This window comes from Sciurus carolinensis, chromosome 6 (genome assembly GCF_902686445.1).
Source record: "Sciurus carolinensis chromosome 6, mSciCar1.2, whole genome shotgun sequence".
NCBI lineage: Eukaryota > Metazoa > Chordata > Mammalia > Rodentia > Sciuridae > Sciurus > Sciurus carolinensis.
The window spans coordinates 40,745,239-40,761,042 of record NC_062218.1 but is presented as its reverse complement, the minus strand read 5'-3'; the positions used below and the strand labels follow the sequence as shown (position 1 = coordinate 40,761,042).

Below are 15,804 nucleotides of genomic sequence, written 5' to 3'. Positions count from 1 at the left end.
CCTAAGGTCATTGAATAGCGTATGTTGGGTTTTGGGTTTTGTTTTAATTCTAGTAAAATCCCATGATTGTCTTCACAGTGTTGCTACCATATCACCTTGTCGTTAAAACAGACTTCGTGCATTTCATGGAGCATTCGTTTCTTGATTCAGTTTTCATTGACTGGGTCGTTAAATACTTTAGTTTCGGAGTTCAACATTATAATTTCCCACTTTCTCCAACAGGAAAAAAAAAATACATCTGAATGAATGTTCCTCATGCCTCAATGGGGCTGGCTACCATGCTGTTAGGTGTATCTGGGAGTTGAGAGGACATTGATGCTACTTCACTGCCAGTGGAATTAGAGCCTGGTCCTCCTTCTGAAAAATTGACCTGCATGGAAGGTTGAGAAATAAATAAAGGAGGCTGTAATAGCATTCATAAAAAATAAACTCATCATATTGTGTATGTATGTGCAAATGTTTGTGTAAATAGATGGACATGTAGATACATATGTAATAGAATTTTAACAGGCTTTTAGAAAGCCTATGAAGAGAAATTGAAAAGAAATTCTCTCACTTTCCCATCTTCTTAAAGACCTGTTTTAACTCAAACTGAATTCCCAATTCCCAACATTATGTTGCATTAAATTATTTAAGAACAAATGTGTTTCCCACTCTAAAATGGTATCACAACTCTACCATGCATGCTCTAAATAAAATAATCCTGCTGGCAACATGTTGCCCTGGGAGCAGGTGAGTTCTCAGTCTCTAGGCATCAAAGCCTCTCTTTTTGAGTTAGAAAATTCAGATCAAGTGACTGGGAGATGCAGAAAATAACCCCTTAGAGGACTCACAGTATGGGTTTTCTTCCTTGGTCCTGCTGCTTCTTTCTCCCCGTCCCCCCACCCCCAGTCACCCAATGGAGCTCTTCTTTCATAGAGGAAATCCATATATTATAATGTGCTCATATGATAAATATCTGGCTCTTTTAAATGGAAAAGCATGGAAATACCGTTGTAAACCTCCTTAGGTGACCACACCGGATCCCTGCCTCAGCTTCCCCTTTACTGCTCTTACCTAACACTAAAGTTTCAGAAGGTGCAACATCTGTCTGTCCTGAGCCCTCTCCTTACCTTCCTTCAGGATTTTGTTCAAACAACTTATCAGATTAATAACTTTAACTTAAGCTCTTTTTCTAGTTTCAAAGTCTACCTACCTTCCTTTCTACTCTGTTAAACTTTCCCATTGTGAGGTCAATGGATGGACTTCTCAAATTTGCCTACCATTTGCCTGGCCCACTTACAGACCAAGCCTGGAGCCAAGCCCTTGAATCATTTGCCTCTGGCCCTTTACTAACTGATGATACCCAGGAAGTAAATGCCCTCTGGGTGAACAGGAGGGTAAAAAACTGTCCTTCACTAATGCTTTAGCTTTACTGCTCCAGGGTGGATCATGCTTTTAGGATAGAGCTTCCTGTTTTATAAGATAGGATTTCATAGGGTTGATGACATTAAGAAAAAATTGTAAGCCAGATGCGGTGGCACATGCCTATAATCCCAACAACTTGGGAGGCTGAGTCAGAAGAATCACAAGCTAGAGACTAGTTTCAGTAATGTAGCAAGACCCTCAGCCACTTAGTGAGACTCTGTCTCAAAATAAAAACAAAAAGGACTGGGGATGTACTCAGTGGTAAAAAGGAAAGAAAAGGACTCTTAAGTATATGTACATATCATATTACAAAGGACACATACTTAATATTTTTATTTATCTTGACCTTTTAAGTCTTTTGGATGTTAAAAAGGTGAAATAATTATCTTTTCTGGATGTATAAAACATATTAATGCTAAAATAGGTTTCCCAGGATTAAATAAGCACTCTGACTGGTAAAGCTATAAATGCCACCACAATATATGACTATGTGACATTTGAACTCATATACTTAAAAAATGTTTAAGCAGTCTTTTTTACCCAAGAAAGGGATACAGTAATAAAAAGTGTCGGTCAACTATTTGAATAATTAATATCTTTCCTGATGTATTTGAAAATTGTACCTAGACAGGTGCCTGCTGCTTATCAATAACATTGATTATATATTATAACATTGCATATGAATTATAATCACTTTGAATTGAGCTCTGAAATATCCTGTTCTCTAGATGTTGAAGAGGGAACAAACATAATGATTGTTGAATCAAATGCCAAGGTGATCTCTAAAGTCCCTGCAAACTCTAAAAGTCTACAGTGCCCAATTTTGCAGCCCTATGCATCTCTTTTCACCCAAGTCATCTAGTTGGGTACCTTGAAGTTAATCCCCAAAAGTACATCTGACAAAAAAAAAATTCAACCTATGGAGTCAAATTACGCAGTCTCATTAAAACAAGAGGTTTGTTTTCCTCGCATTTGCCCCCCTTCTCTTTACTAACACACCCCCTCATCTCTCCCCCAACCCTGGGGTCAGGGACTACCCTCCCCCAGAATCTTTCAGTATGTGACAGTTAAACCAGAATCCCCTTTCTGTTGGGAATTCACTCTTCTCTGTCTGTGAGCTGACACTTACCAGTTGCTGAAAAGCGGGTTGATCTATGTCACTCTGCAAGGCGAAGTCGCTCAGTACTTTCCAAGGCGGCTGGTAACTTTGCACCTCAACTGGGTTAGCCTGCAAGCCACCGTCGTGCCTCTCTGGACTGGCAGCTACCATGGGAGTTCCTGTCATCCCCTGGATATTCTGTGAATAACCCCCCCATCCCAACATGTTAATGAGCAAACTCCCTCCCTCCATTGTCTGCACAGGCTAAGCAAATATACCTGGGTATTATCTTATCTCTATAGTGGCCCTTTATTGACTCAGTTAATCTGCTGTACCTATGGATATGAGCTGGATTTCAGTTTTGTTTTTCTACTTCTGTAGTCTGTTCTACTTGGTCTACCTAGACCTTCTTGAAACAAATTCTACTTTGATTGTCATTTTCCCCCTTACCTTAGAAGCTGATCCCCAATTCCAACTATGGGCTTTCACGAGCCAAATTTTCTCCCTTCTGCCTCAGGACATGGTGGATCTGGGCAGTTTTAGTTAGTTGCAGATTTTCTCCAAGCAGTTTTCCTCCCAGAGCTAGCCCCCACTCCCCAGCTTTTGAGTCTGGCAGCTATTGTGCTATTATGCACTAACCAACTTACAAAGTACCCTGGCTAGCCTGCCAAGTTTAATGACAGCAGGTTTTATGGCATTTAAAAATAGGGCCAAGCAGTAAAAAAAAGAAAAAAAAAAAAGGAAAGAAATAAACTCTTTAGCTTAACTTAACTAGGAAGCCTGCAGTGGGGTGCTGCCCTGGATAATAGTGCCAGTTGCCTGACGCCTTTGTGGAGGTCTAGGCTCCACCAGGAGTGAAGGGTGCTCTGTATTGTGGGAGTGGGGATCACTGAGGGGACCTCTCCAGCCTCAAGGTGGTGAGGATAGGCCCAGGAGGCTGGCAGCAGGACTAGTCCCCAGGTCCCAGGATCTAGACTGACACCTGAGGTGCTATTCCTTTTGAGGAATTGATTGTCCCCAATGCCTCATTGTCACCTACCCTTGGAGGGGGCAATTGAGTCCTTCAGGTTCATATGCTGGTCAGGTTAAGGGCCTGAGCCCACCCACCGGGATGTGAGCCCCTATCACTTTGATAGGGGCCTCTCTAACCTGCCTAGTGCTCAGATCAGCACAGGGTGGGCAGCAGGGTGCCTCCCCCAGCCACTTTGATCTATAGTTTGATGGAGCTGGGGATAGGAGGGCCACCCCATTGCACTTAAACTGGTGCAAGCCAGATTAGACACACAAAGGTACTGCACTTCCTCCTCCTGCTTGAGTTCCCTGCTTGGGCCCCAGGGCCACTCACAGTTTTGTCATTGGGTTGCTGCTGCTGTAGCTGCTTCATCATGATGCTCCGCTTCTTATCCTTGCACCGCTTGTTTTGAAACCAGACTCGGATCACACGGGGGCTGAGGCCTGTCATCTCCACTAGTTGCTCCTTCATGAGCGCATCAGGTCGGGGGTTGGCGGCATAGCAGGTCCGCAAGGTGTGCAGCTGTTTCTCGTTCAGCACAGTCCGCACACGGGTGGTCTTCTCTGGCTGCTTGTGGACATGGGGCCGCAGGGCCGGCTGCCGAGCAGAGATGGGCTCCGCTGTGGGGCAAGGGGCACCATGAGAACAGTCCAGGCCACTAGCTCACCAGCCAGCTAGGCCAGGCCACTCAGGAGCTCTGGGGACAGCAGAGGTGGGGTGAGGAGGGTGCAAAGCAGAATAAAATCTCTGTAAAATCTTTGTGCTCTGTAATCTGCAGGGGTTAATGCTGAGTAATACAGGTCTGAACACAGCCCTCACCCCTGTTCATGTCAACACAGCCTCAGCCAAGGGAAGGGCGGCTCCGGATCAGTTCCCCCAGCTCACATCAGAGACAACATTTTCAGTCTTCCTTTTCCTCCTTCCTCCCTTTTCCCCATATCCAGACTGGGCCCAGATTACAATAAGCACCCCCATTTCCATACTGGGAGTTTCCTCTTGGGTGAAGGCCATAGAGGGTACCAGGGGAGGAAATACAGAACATCCTAGTGACAGTCAGAATGTCTGCAAAGGGAAGGTCCAGAATTCTGCTAGAAAGCCTTGAACTGTATAGTCCCAGAGGACAGTCCTTTTAACAGGCAAAAATACAAATACAAATAAAAACAAATAAATAAATCCCATATTTCGACCATCTCTCCAGTCCCTAGTCTTTTTAGTACTAAATCAACATGGGATGTTCAATGTTCAGTAGAGGAGGGCTGACCCTAAGCACAAGAAAACTGAAACTCTATTGAGCTGCATCCATTAGAGATAAACAACTGACCGGGAAACAAATGCTGTGCTTACACACCCCAACCTCCAGTATTCTGGTCTCCTCTGTATTTCCCACCCTTGGCTTTGCCCTGATACAAGCTACTCACAAATCCCTCAGGAGAGAATTCTTAGAGCTGCCAGTAAGGGACCAGTTGCGGGTAGGAGGGAAGAGCTGTCTTTTCCTCACCTCCAGTATAGTGGGAACTGATACTTTAAAACTACATGGTGTGGGGGAGGGGCACGGGTTGCAAATCTACTGAGGACTAGAGGGCAGGTACAGAAACAGAGCCTTGGTACTGGCCAACTTTGCTCTGTTTCTACTCTCCTTTATAGGGAACTGACCCTCTGATCTATATGGTAGAAATCCTGCACCTTCCATGATCCCCTGGGGTCAGGCCAACACCTATGGGGTCAATTTAGAGCTACAGCAACAGGCTTGAAGATGAAATTCTCACCGAATCACATAGAATGAATGGTTTAAAGAGGCAGACTCCCTTTAAAATTCAATTACTGCAGATTAGCTTGTTGACAGTTTTAAATTACAGCTTTGCACTGTGGCCTATAGTTATTAAGACCCTCTCTTTTCTGGGCCAATTCTCTTACAAAAGGATAAAGTAAAAATTTAAAAATGTTTCAGAGTGGGGAGTAATTCTCAAGGAAAAATAAATTTGGTAGGATAAATGACTTAGGGCTCTCTAAGCTTCCTTCATTGGGTTAAAGGAAGCTCCAAGAGCCTAGGACTCCACCCCTTTAATTAGGCAGCTCAGAGAATACCTGGCGGGGAGCTGAAGCCCTTTTCAGTAAGCTATGGTTTGGAAGCCAGGGTAAACTGACAGTACTGTTTGGGCTTGTGTATACATGTGAGCACAAGTGGCATTGTGTTCTTGTGTACCCATATATAGACACACAGACATGTAGGTGTGGTTGCGGCGTCAAGGCAGACAGTGTGTGTACTGAACCTTGCTGCAAAAGAGCAGAGCATGCATAACACTTCATTTAACTGCAGGTCTGGTGTTGCGATCACCCTGCGGCTACCAGGGTTGCTATGGCCGCCAGGGCAGTGTCGGGCAGCACTGACTTAGCCCAGTGCCTCTGCCTCCCCAAGCGGGTCTGACTTAGGGCGGAGAAGTACCTGCCATTTGCAGCGGCCGTGCTGGATGCAAAGGACTGAGAGGGTCGCCGGCGCCCAAGCTGGCCCTCTCCACCACATCGTGGTCCGCACGGCAGAAGAGCCCATCTTCCCGCAGCGCAAACTCGTCCCCGGGGATAAGCTGGCGGCTACAGGCCACACAGCGAAAACACTCGATGTGGTACACCTTGGAGCGGGCGCGCATCACGAAGTCATTCTTACTGAAGCCGATGCTGCACTTGGCGCATTTGATTCCGTACAACCTGCGTAGGGACCGACCAGGGGGAGAAGAGAAGAAGCACAAGGAGAGGGGGTCACTTCAGGCAGGTATTGCTCTGTCCCAAGATCAGGCAGGTATTGCCCTGTCCCAAGATCGTCAGTGATCTAGGCTGTAAGCCCCTGAGATGCCCAGAAAAATCAGTATTACCAAACAGAAGCATGGAAACGGGAGGATAGAAATGAAACCTCTCTCCTCTCCATTCCCTCCACCTTTTTCCTTCTCCTTCTTCCTCTCCCTTTTCCTTTCCCAAGACCTGTGTCTCAGTTGGTTCGTCTTAATTCAGAACACCCAACCCGAAACAAGGAAAATTCAATGATGGATTCAAAACCTTGGTCGCTGATGGAGCAACCAGTCTCAGGGTTCTCCTTACAGATACTTGCCGGAAGGAATTCAGGGGTACTGTGGTGACCAGTAGCCCCCCACTTTTGTTTCCTTATTTCTCTATTTTAGTGGCTCGAAATATTCCTGATACTGCAAAAAATTTAAAAAGGGGGTGCCGGGGAGTGGGATTGTCACTCCACTTCACTGGGAACACATACAAATACACAAAATAACAAAATGAAACCTCTGAGGGTTCCCAGAGTTTCTGTACATTCATATCTTTATCCAGCCAAAGGTTTTGCACAGGCAACAGTGTTAATGGAAAGTTCCCTCTCCATTCTTCCTTTTATTATTATTTTTAAAATCTGCATCTGCTCTCTCATCTTTTCAAGTTGTGGAAACATCCACATCTATTTCAGTTTGCTTGAGAGCCAAGACTAGTCTAAAAAATGAAAAGACTCACTTCTAAGGTCTTCCTTGGTGCTGTCTTTTCCTTACCAACGGACAATCCTTATAGGTTCTATCTAAGGCTGCACTGCCTGGCCCTCTCAGTATCTATCAGAATAACAGAAAACTGGCCATTCCTATAGAGAGAATGAAAGAAAGAGGAAAAAAGGCACACAAAGCATGGAGGAGATTTTGAAAATTTTGAAATTCAAGTGGTCTCTCTGCTCTGCTTTTACAACTGCAGTATTTCCAAGGGTGAGTGCACAAGTGAGTGCATACACACAAACACAGAGTTAGTGGAGGAAAGTAAAAAAGCAATTGGGTTCTCCCACAGTTGTATGTATCCCAAATGAGGAACATGCAGGTCTGTGCAATTGAGCAAAGCAGTGTCTCTATAGGAGTAAAGTTCTTGGAGGTGCGGGTAAATTCTCCCTCTCCAGAATCTTGAGTTCACATGTCAGTCAAGGAAGAAAAAAAGAAAGAAAAAGGGAAAAGAAAACAGTTCATTTGTCAAAGGTTAGAAGGTAGATTCAAAAGTTTTCCTCCCTCCGCCTACCCAATGTGAGATCTTCCATTTTATAGGATGAGGACTTTGCCTATGACCAAACAATTTAGAAAATCCCTCCCCCTTCCTGTACCCCACTTCCCCTACTTCCTCCCACTATCCCCCTACGTATTAAAAAACCTCCCTCCCTGCACTGTTCAATTTTATCTATCAAGATTAAACTCTCCACTTCACAATTTAAAAAAGAAGAAGAGAATTGTGGATACTATGTGAGCAAGAGAAAATTGTGACTGCATATTGAATCTTAATTAAACTTCAACAAAAGTTTTCAAGCTCCAAAAACACTACAACTTACAAAAACTAATTATTAATAGCCACTGGAGAATTTTTTAAAATACCACTTAACATAATAGCAATGATAATATCTCTTCTGTTTGTTATTAAAACTAATACAATTTTCTTAGAAATTATACTGGCTTCCTAAGGGAGAAAACAAAGTTTCTGACATATCTACACAGGTCAGAGAAAACTTGAGACTAGCAAAGCCTCATGTAGAGTGAATTGAAAGAACAATAACAACACGAACTCAGAAAGTTCCTATGTAGTTTTAGTTGTGTCAGTATGGGCAATTCACTCATTTTATCAGTTACTAGATTTTAATGTGAGAAAGGAAGCTGTTCAATTATCTAAATATACCAATTGTTCCTAGACAGATGATGGGCAATTTGATCTGCTCTGTCTAATTCATCAGCTCAGATAAGATAAGAAAGAAAAGGCAGTCAAATGTCACCAAAGGGTTAATATTTAAAAAGATTAAATTTCCGGTCGTTTTGCAAGGAATATTTCAGTTGGTTTTGAAATTTCCCAGGAAGGAATTCTTATCCTAAAAGTAAAAGGGGCAATATGTCTATTTGCTTTTTCAAACTGCATCTCCAAACATGCTTCAAACTTTTATTTATCTCACTGACACCTCCAAAGAATTTTTAAGTCACTAATAAACAGGATTAAAATAAACAAACAAATAAATAAATAATGCTGTTCTATAAAGTGAAAATCGACCATATTTTAAAGTTTAGAATCCCAAACTTATTCATCTTTAAATGTTTTTGTTTGTTTTGGAAGGGGAAGGCAAAAGGAGGAAATATTTTGGACATCACAAATTCCAAGAGTAATTTACTAATACCACACAATTTATGATACCACTGTGAAGGGCTTTTTTCCCCCTAAAAAGTGAAATGAAAAGCGTATTTTTAAAACTACACTTAAAGGACAACTTTTGCATGCTACACTCCATTAAGGCAAACTTCCCCAAAAGACAAAGCCACACCAAATAACATAAATAAGAAATGGGGAGAGACAGAGAAATCTGACAAAATTAAGGAAGAAGAATAATGGCATACCTGATATAATCTCTTTTACAGTAGGTTTTCCCATCCCTAACAAAGCACGTACAGCTCTCGTCCAAATACTGATTACACTCTGCACATTTCAAACATGCCGCATGCCATTCCAAATCCGGAGAAACCCTCAGAATATACTGATCGTGAATTTGATTGCCGCAACCAACACATAGGGAAATCAGACGTTTTTCTGAAATGAAAATAAATACATGATTGACTAACCGTTTACTTCCTACAGAGATAAACACACTTTTAGTGTCGTTCTCTTATAGGGTGTACTCTGGGAGGTTTTTTTCCCTCCCCCCCCCCCCCTTTTTTAAGAGTATTGCACTTTGGGATGGTAATTGAAGTGTGCCATCAAAACCTTGACTCGTTTTAAAAAGGAGGTGGAATATATGTGAAATGCAGATTTGAATAGTCTACATTTGTAAGCCTAGCACGCAATCAAACCCGCTCATTTTGTATTTCCCCCCTCCTCCCTCTTTGCTATAATCATTGGGAAAGATTATGGATAAGTCAAGTCAAAGAAAAGGTTTTGACTAGAAGCGTTAAGTGAACGCAGGGATGTCTATATTTTCCATGAAGCACGCTCTTAAATAGCACATAGGACTGGATATTGTTAGCAAGAGCAGACATCAATACAGTTGTCACTCGTTCTCTTTTGCAAGTCTAATGCTAAATCATATCTCTGGGTATTGTATGTGCGGCAGACCTTTGCAACATAATAACCTTCTCCTAGAGCTCAGAATTCCGGAGGAGGAAATCACCGCTTAGCACCAGAAGGCTAGGCTTTGGGAGGGCACAGAGAATTCAAACACAAGGTAAGATCAGTTTCCCGAAGATCAGAACCGACAGCAAGCATGCAGGCGTGGCGGCAACAAGAAAAGCCACCTTTTCTTTCTCTCCGGGCAATGACTTCAACTCCGAAGAGCCCTTTGCACCCATGCCTAAGAGATACCCCCGCACAAGAACAGCAAACCGAGCCCCACAAGGTAAAATAGCCTCTTACTTTTTGGTGGATCTCCCATGTCTCCCATATCTGTGAGAGGGAGTAGTGTCCACAGTGAAATGGTGGTTGTACAGTTGGTGAACAGCCCACAGAGAGGATGCTGGAGCTGTGGCTAAATGGGAAATAGTGGACCCTGGGGTTGCCAAGGCTCAGAGCCGCTGCCCGGCTGCGCCGCGCCCTCGCAGATCCGGGAGTCCACTTTAAGCCGGCGGAGTTGGCGAAGCAGAGGCGCTGCGGCGGCGGCGGACTCGGCGCGGCTGGGGCACCTCTCTTCCTTATCTCTTACTCAAACTTCTCTGCTCCAACTCAGCTCCATCGCCATTGGTCTGACGCAGCGCGCGGGGACGTCAGGCGAGCGCCGCGCCCATTGGCTGCGGGGCGCGCGGCGCAGCTGTTCTGATTATCATATTTCAGCCTCGCCGCTGCTGAGTGCCACTGACCGCTCGGCGAGCCCGCGGGAGAGGATTAGGGCTCCCGAGGCAACTTGCTCGGGGCTCAGGCTGTTCTCCCCCGATGCTCGGGCTGCCTGGCTGCTCGGCTGCTCTGGCTTTTGGCTTCCCTTTCCTCCTCCTCCTCCTGCCCCTCCCTGCTCCTTCCCGGCTGCGCCGCCTGCGCGCTCGCCTCCTGTCGCGCTGCTCCTCCGCCCTGCGCTCCTGGGGTCCCCACAGTCAGCTGGCTGCGTTGAGCGCGGGTCTCACTTTTCTGCCGCCGGTGGCGAGTGGCTGGTGGGTAGGTCTTCGTGTTAACGAGGTCCCTCCTGGGCTTTAGGAAAAAGGGGAACTTGAAACAGGGCGTTTAGCTCGGTTGGTCCCATGCTGCAGCGCACAGCCCAGGGCCTTGCGCTGCTTTGCTGCCCGGACTCCCGAACTGGCTACCTACGGCTCGCTAGGGAAAGAAGAAACGGGAATGGGATGATTAGACACAGAGGAATTGTTCGCTGACTGCTACCCCATTACCCCGTTACCCCGACCTCAGATCTCCAAAAATCGTGGGGTGGGAGGAAAGGGGCTCTTCTTGCCGTAGCGGACAATCAGGTTGGAAACGCACAGGTAAAACGAAGTTGACACCGCGGACTGCCTTCTCTTTTTGACCCGCGAGGTCTGCTTTTCAGTTTAACTCTAGGATTAAAGCAAAGCCAAAGAGCGAAATGATCTTCTGGTAGCCTAAAGTTTGTAAAGCGGTTATATACTGTCCAGTTCCTCTCTGATGATCTCTTGCCCTCTTTTTAAGCAAACTCGCGCAATTAGCTTGTCCTGTTTTGATAATTATAAAGACAATTTTCCGTGTATTTCTAGAGGTTTAAAAAGCTATATTAGTCTGAGGGCTCCAGTAGGAAGGAATCTCTTATAGAAAAAGTGAAATACCCATTTCACTGCATTAAGAGGGGATATAATCTTTTTCTCTCGGGAAACTACCTGGAAAGAGAAAAGACTGTTGGCTGCAAAGCCGGTAACTTTTCTCAATCTTTTTTACATGTTCCCATCATCTCTTACAGTTTCTCAAAGACAGAGTGAAGGAAGGCCACGAAGAACTCCTATATTTCTCCCAAAACTTATAAACAGCCATCCCTTATTTAGCGGTACTGCGAATTTTATCTTTAAAAGCCTACAAACACAAGCCGTAGAAGGTTTAACTTGGTATCTTGAAGCGGCGAGAAGATTCTGTGGGTTAGGAAACTCCTTTCTTTGTATCTTTCACCAGATCTAACCCTTGATAAGACTTGTGAGCCCTCGGATGGCCTCAATGGCCGGGTTTGAACGGATATACCTCTCCAAAAAGCAACTAAAATGCGTGAGTTTCCTCCTAACATAGCTGGGGCTTTACCAAGAGTAGATAATATTATTTTTGTCTTGTTTATTTTGTTTTCTCTCAAAGAAGATTTCAAATTGGATCCCTTCTTTTCCATTCTTATTATGTTAAAAAGGAATGGAGTGCGTGTGTGGAATTGAAAGTGTATTGATACAGGTTGATAAGTTTACCAGTTGTGTTTTGTTTTGCTTTAGTTCATGTTTCTAGTCTCTGGTGTGTGCATGGAACCTTTTGTCAAGCTGATTCTGTAAAGCTGATACTGGTAATCGCTACACTAAGCAAGTCTCCCAGTATATGGGCATGTTTCCCTTAAAGATAACCAAGTTGACCCTAGTAAAAAAAGATACCACCATAACACCAGAAAGTAAATAGAGGACTTGAACCAATGTATTCCCTCATACCATATTTATAACATGGAATTAAACACCAGAAACAGCCAGAAGCCTGGTGACTTATACTTGAGACTCACAAAACATCCTTACTGCCCATCCTCCTTCCTACATACACACACATACACAGAGTTGTATTTAAACTCCCTAAACCAATAAGCAATTACAAAGAATTATTGCCGATGATAGCAATTCCAAGAAGATCTGACTTGTGACTTGAAGGAAAACCTGCAGTGATGAGCGGTTTCACCATAATGGTGAAGACAACAGGTTTTCCTTTGCTTAGCCCACACCCTTATTGTCAACCATTATTTTCTAAGTTCCTAAACTAACAGAAGCAAGGATCCTCCTGTGTAAGATACTCCCATTGAAGGGACCAAATAATTATGTTGTTCCATGATGAGTATGCTCTGGAGATCTATGTATTTGATAATACATTTTGCATTAAAATCAAAATTAGGTTGGTAGCATTATTTCACTTTACCTGAAAGTTCTAATGTGATCACAGATTCTTCCCATTTCCTTAGTTGATTGCTATATGTAGATTTAGTGTACCAAATATATCTGTAAAAATTTTAGTGTTTTAATGGAATACATAAAACGGATTACATAAAAGTATGATTAGCAATATTTTTCCAGAGTGCTGGATCATAGGAGCGACCTCTTGTGTTCAAAGGGGAGATGAGACACTCTCCTGTGGTAATTGGACTCATTTTGACCTTTGTATATTCTGTTAGGTCCAAAATATAGCCTTCAAAACAGCAGTGGTGTGAATTCCTGGTTTGATCTCCTCTACTGACAAGACAAAAAGAAGAATAAATAGTTATGGAGTTTAGTACCAATCACACCAGGCCGATCCAATGTACCTTACAGTGTCTGGTCTGAATACAATAGAGATGCTGGGAATATGTTCCTCTTGAGTCTGTGGCATCTGCCCACGTGCACTTTTACACACCTTCCAAAATGCAGCTGTTACATCCAAGCCTCCTAGTGAGCTGTTATGCCTGTTTGTTGTGGGCCGTTGCTTTCTTCCTCTGCTCTAATTAAAATTAAACATTCTAGATCAGACTTAATGCCAGATACAGATTCCTGAACAAACATCATGAAATCAAGTAACTTTCCAAAATATTGAAAAAGGTTTTAATTGCACTTGAAAAGCAAAATGTACATTTAGAATTTACTTCTTCCCTACCAACTCCTGGCAGATATAAGTGAATTTTAAGTTGGTTCTTTTAGAAATTATATACAGTGAGAAAGCTTTCCCTTTCCACCTAAGAAAGACTGGCCAAGAAAAGAGGGGTTTCAATGATCTATGAATATGGTTGGGAATTTTTTTCTCAGGGATGTTGCCATGTTTAGCCCATACAAGAACTAGATTTGAAAGTAGAACAATTATGCTGCCAGTTTCAATGGGTGAGCTATTCAGATGAAAAAAATACATCCGAAGGATTTTTATTTTCTGATCTCCACGAACAATTAATTTGGGGGTCAAAATGAAATGTTAACAAATTTATTGAGCTCCGAAAATAACTATAAAATACTATGCATATATATGTATTTATATATATACATACATGTATATAACATTTCTCTTCTGGTTTTTTTCTTTGTAGCCTCTAAACATGTAGAATAAGGCTATATAAACCATTGGTATCTTTAATCACGTCCAAGGGTCAGATAAAATTATATGCACTTAAACGGAGTCAGGATTTAACCATTTGTATTCCACTGGGAACAGGATATGGGTGTTTAGACCTAATTTGCCTCTCTTCCAGTTGTTGTTGGTGGCTTAATGAGAATGAATCAAGAGAATCAGTGCTCTAATTTCAGAGAGAAAGAGAAGAAATCTTCATCCATGTACCATTGGGTATGAAATTATTATCTTCTTTTCTTTCCTTCCTTCTTTCACTTTAAAAAATAAAATAAACCTGTGCAGCGATAATAAAGGCAGCTGTTAACAATAACAAACCTTTAGTTGTGATTCTTATTTTTATCGCCTAGGACCCCTGCTGTGAAAGTGGTTTTGTTGAGTGCCAATTGCTTTATTAACCAGTTAAAACAATCTGGGTGAATTAGCAAGAATTTTTTCTGCACGGAGCTTCCTATCCTGTGATTCTGAGTTAAGATAGTGGTTTGGATCACCAGCGTTCCTGTGTGTGTGTGTGTGTGTGTGTGTGTGTGTGTAGGTGTGTGCATGTGGGTTTTTTGTTTCTGTTTTTGTTTTTTGTTTTGTTTTGTTTTACTGGCAGACGACAGCCTGGAAGAAGGCAGCGTTCCTGTGCGGTTCGTTGCTGGTTCTCAGCTTCCCGGCAGCGGCGAAGCCACAAACCTCAGGTCAGTCCCTAGGATGCGAGGTTCCACAGCTCATTCCCGGGAGGAGTTCCGTTAAGCGAGGACAGCAGTTTGCTTACCCCTTTCGAATTGTGCTTCTGGACATATTTACTATGATTTCTCAAAATCCGCTGAAACCCTTTTCAAATGAAACTCTCCCTGCCCCTCCTCTCCTGAACCAAAAGTTCAGGAGCAGACGGTTGTTAACTGAGATCTGAGTAGAGTCCAGGTTGGAACCAGAGTGCAATGTGCTGACTAAGAGGTCTGGCCCAAGGACTCCTAGAACCCTGTATTTGGCAAACCTTTCATTAAATGTATTGGATTCTTGTGGAGGTATCTGGAGACTAGAGAGGCAAAGATGCTTTATTTTTCCCCCCATGCCCTCAGCGGTTTGGCTGAAATCTATCAGATCCGTGCTAAATCTAGCAAAACACCACTGGTACCCCCGAGCTCTCGAGCTCGGAAATCCCGAGCAAGTAAACTCAAGTCTAGTTCATCAATTAATCGAATCTGGTTGATCGTTCTTTCAGAAAGAAGGAACCCTTTCCCCCAGTGCGGTCTTATCTAACAGGCAGCTCTGAATTTAACGCCAAGGAGTTGTTGCTCTCGCCTGCTGGAGGTTTTTTCCGATGATGAACGGGGGAGGGGAGGCGAAGGTACCTTGGAGGAGGTCAAGAGGGGGAGGAGGAGGAGCAGCAGAAAATTACCAGCCACGCGAAGGAGGGAGCGGGAAGCCCGGAAATCTACCAGGATGCCTCAATAACGTTCCCTTAAGTCTCAGAATCAGCGCTTTAAAAAAAAATAAAAATAAAAAAGAAGAAGAAAAGAGGCATCATAAGGTGTCCAGGGCTGGAGTCCTCGGGTGGGCTGCGGAGGTGATGTCAAGGATTACAGCTACTTTGTGTGAATTAAACTGGCCGCTAAAATGTGTTAGGGAGGTTTAGTGCAGCCGAGAGGTGCTTGGAAGAGGGCTGTTTTTATAAGGGCCGGGGGTGGGGGGTGCCTATAGGTGGCCTCTACCAGCAGACTATCAGTGGACAAAAATCTTCTAAATCCCAGTAAATGCCTAGTCAGTGCGAGATTTTCGTGACAATTTTGGAGGTCGCCGTAAGTCTGCCGCCACTCCGCGGAGGTGAATCAGCGGGTGAACTCTGGCCGCGTGTGCATTGAGAATTTTCTACGCCTCCTCCTTCACGCTGTTAAAACGCATCAATTCTTAGCGACTACACGTTGAGAGAAGAATTTGCCCTGTCCCTCTACCTGCTAAATACCACTAAGCAGAGAATAGGGACCCGGGAGACGACCCCTTTCAGAAAGAACGTCACTAGATCAACTCGACTGAATTATTAACTTGC

General features: G+C 43.6%; 1 protein-coding gene across 1 annotated transcript; it reads right to left on the bottom strand.

Moving 5' to 3' along the window:
- Window positions 1-253: 253 nt before the first annotated feature.
- Window positions 254-9,948, bottom strand: Isl1 (ISL LIM homeobox 1). Its single transcript, XM_047556955.1, has 6 exons — window positions 9,921-9,948; window positions 8,912-9,101; window positions 5,962-6,221; window positions 3,852-4,138; window positions 2,537-2,704; window positions 254-370 (listed from the first exon to the last, which is right to left on the bottom strand). Exons 1-6 carry the CDS (start codon window positions 9,946-9,948, stop codon window positions 254-256), a joined length of 1,050 nt encoding a protein of 349 aa, XP_047412911.1.
- Window positions 9,949-15,804: the final 5,856 nt, after the last annotated feature.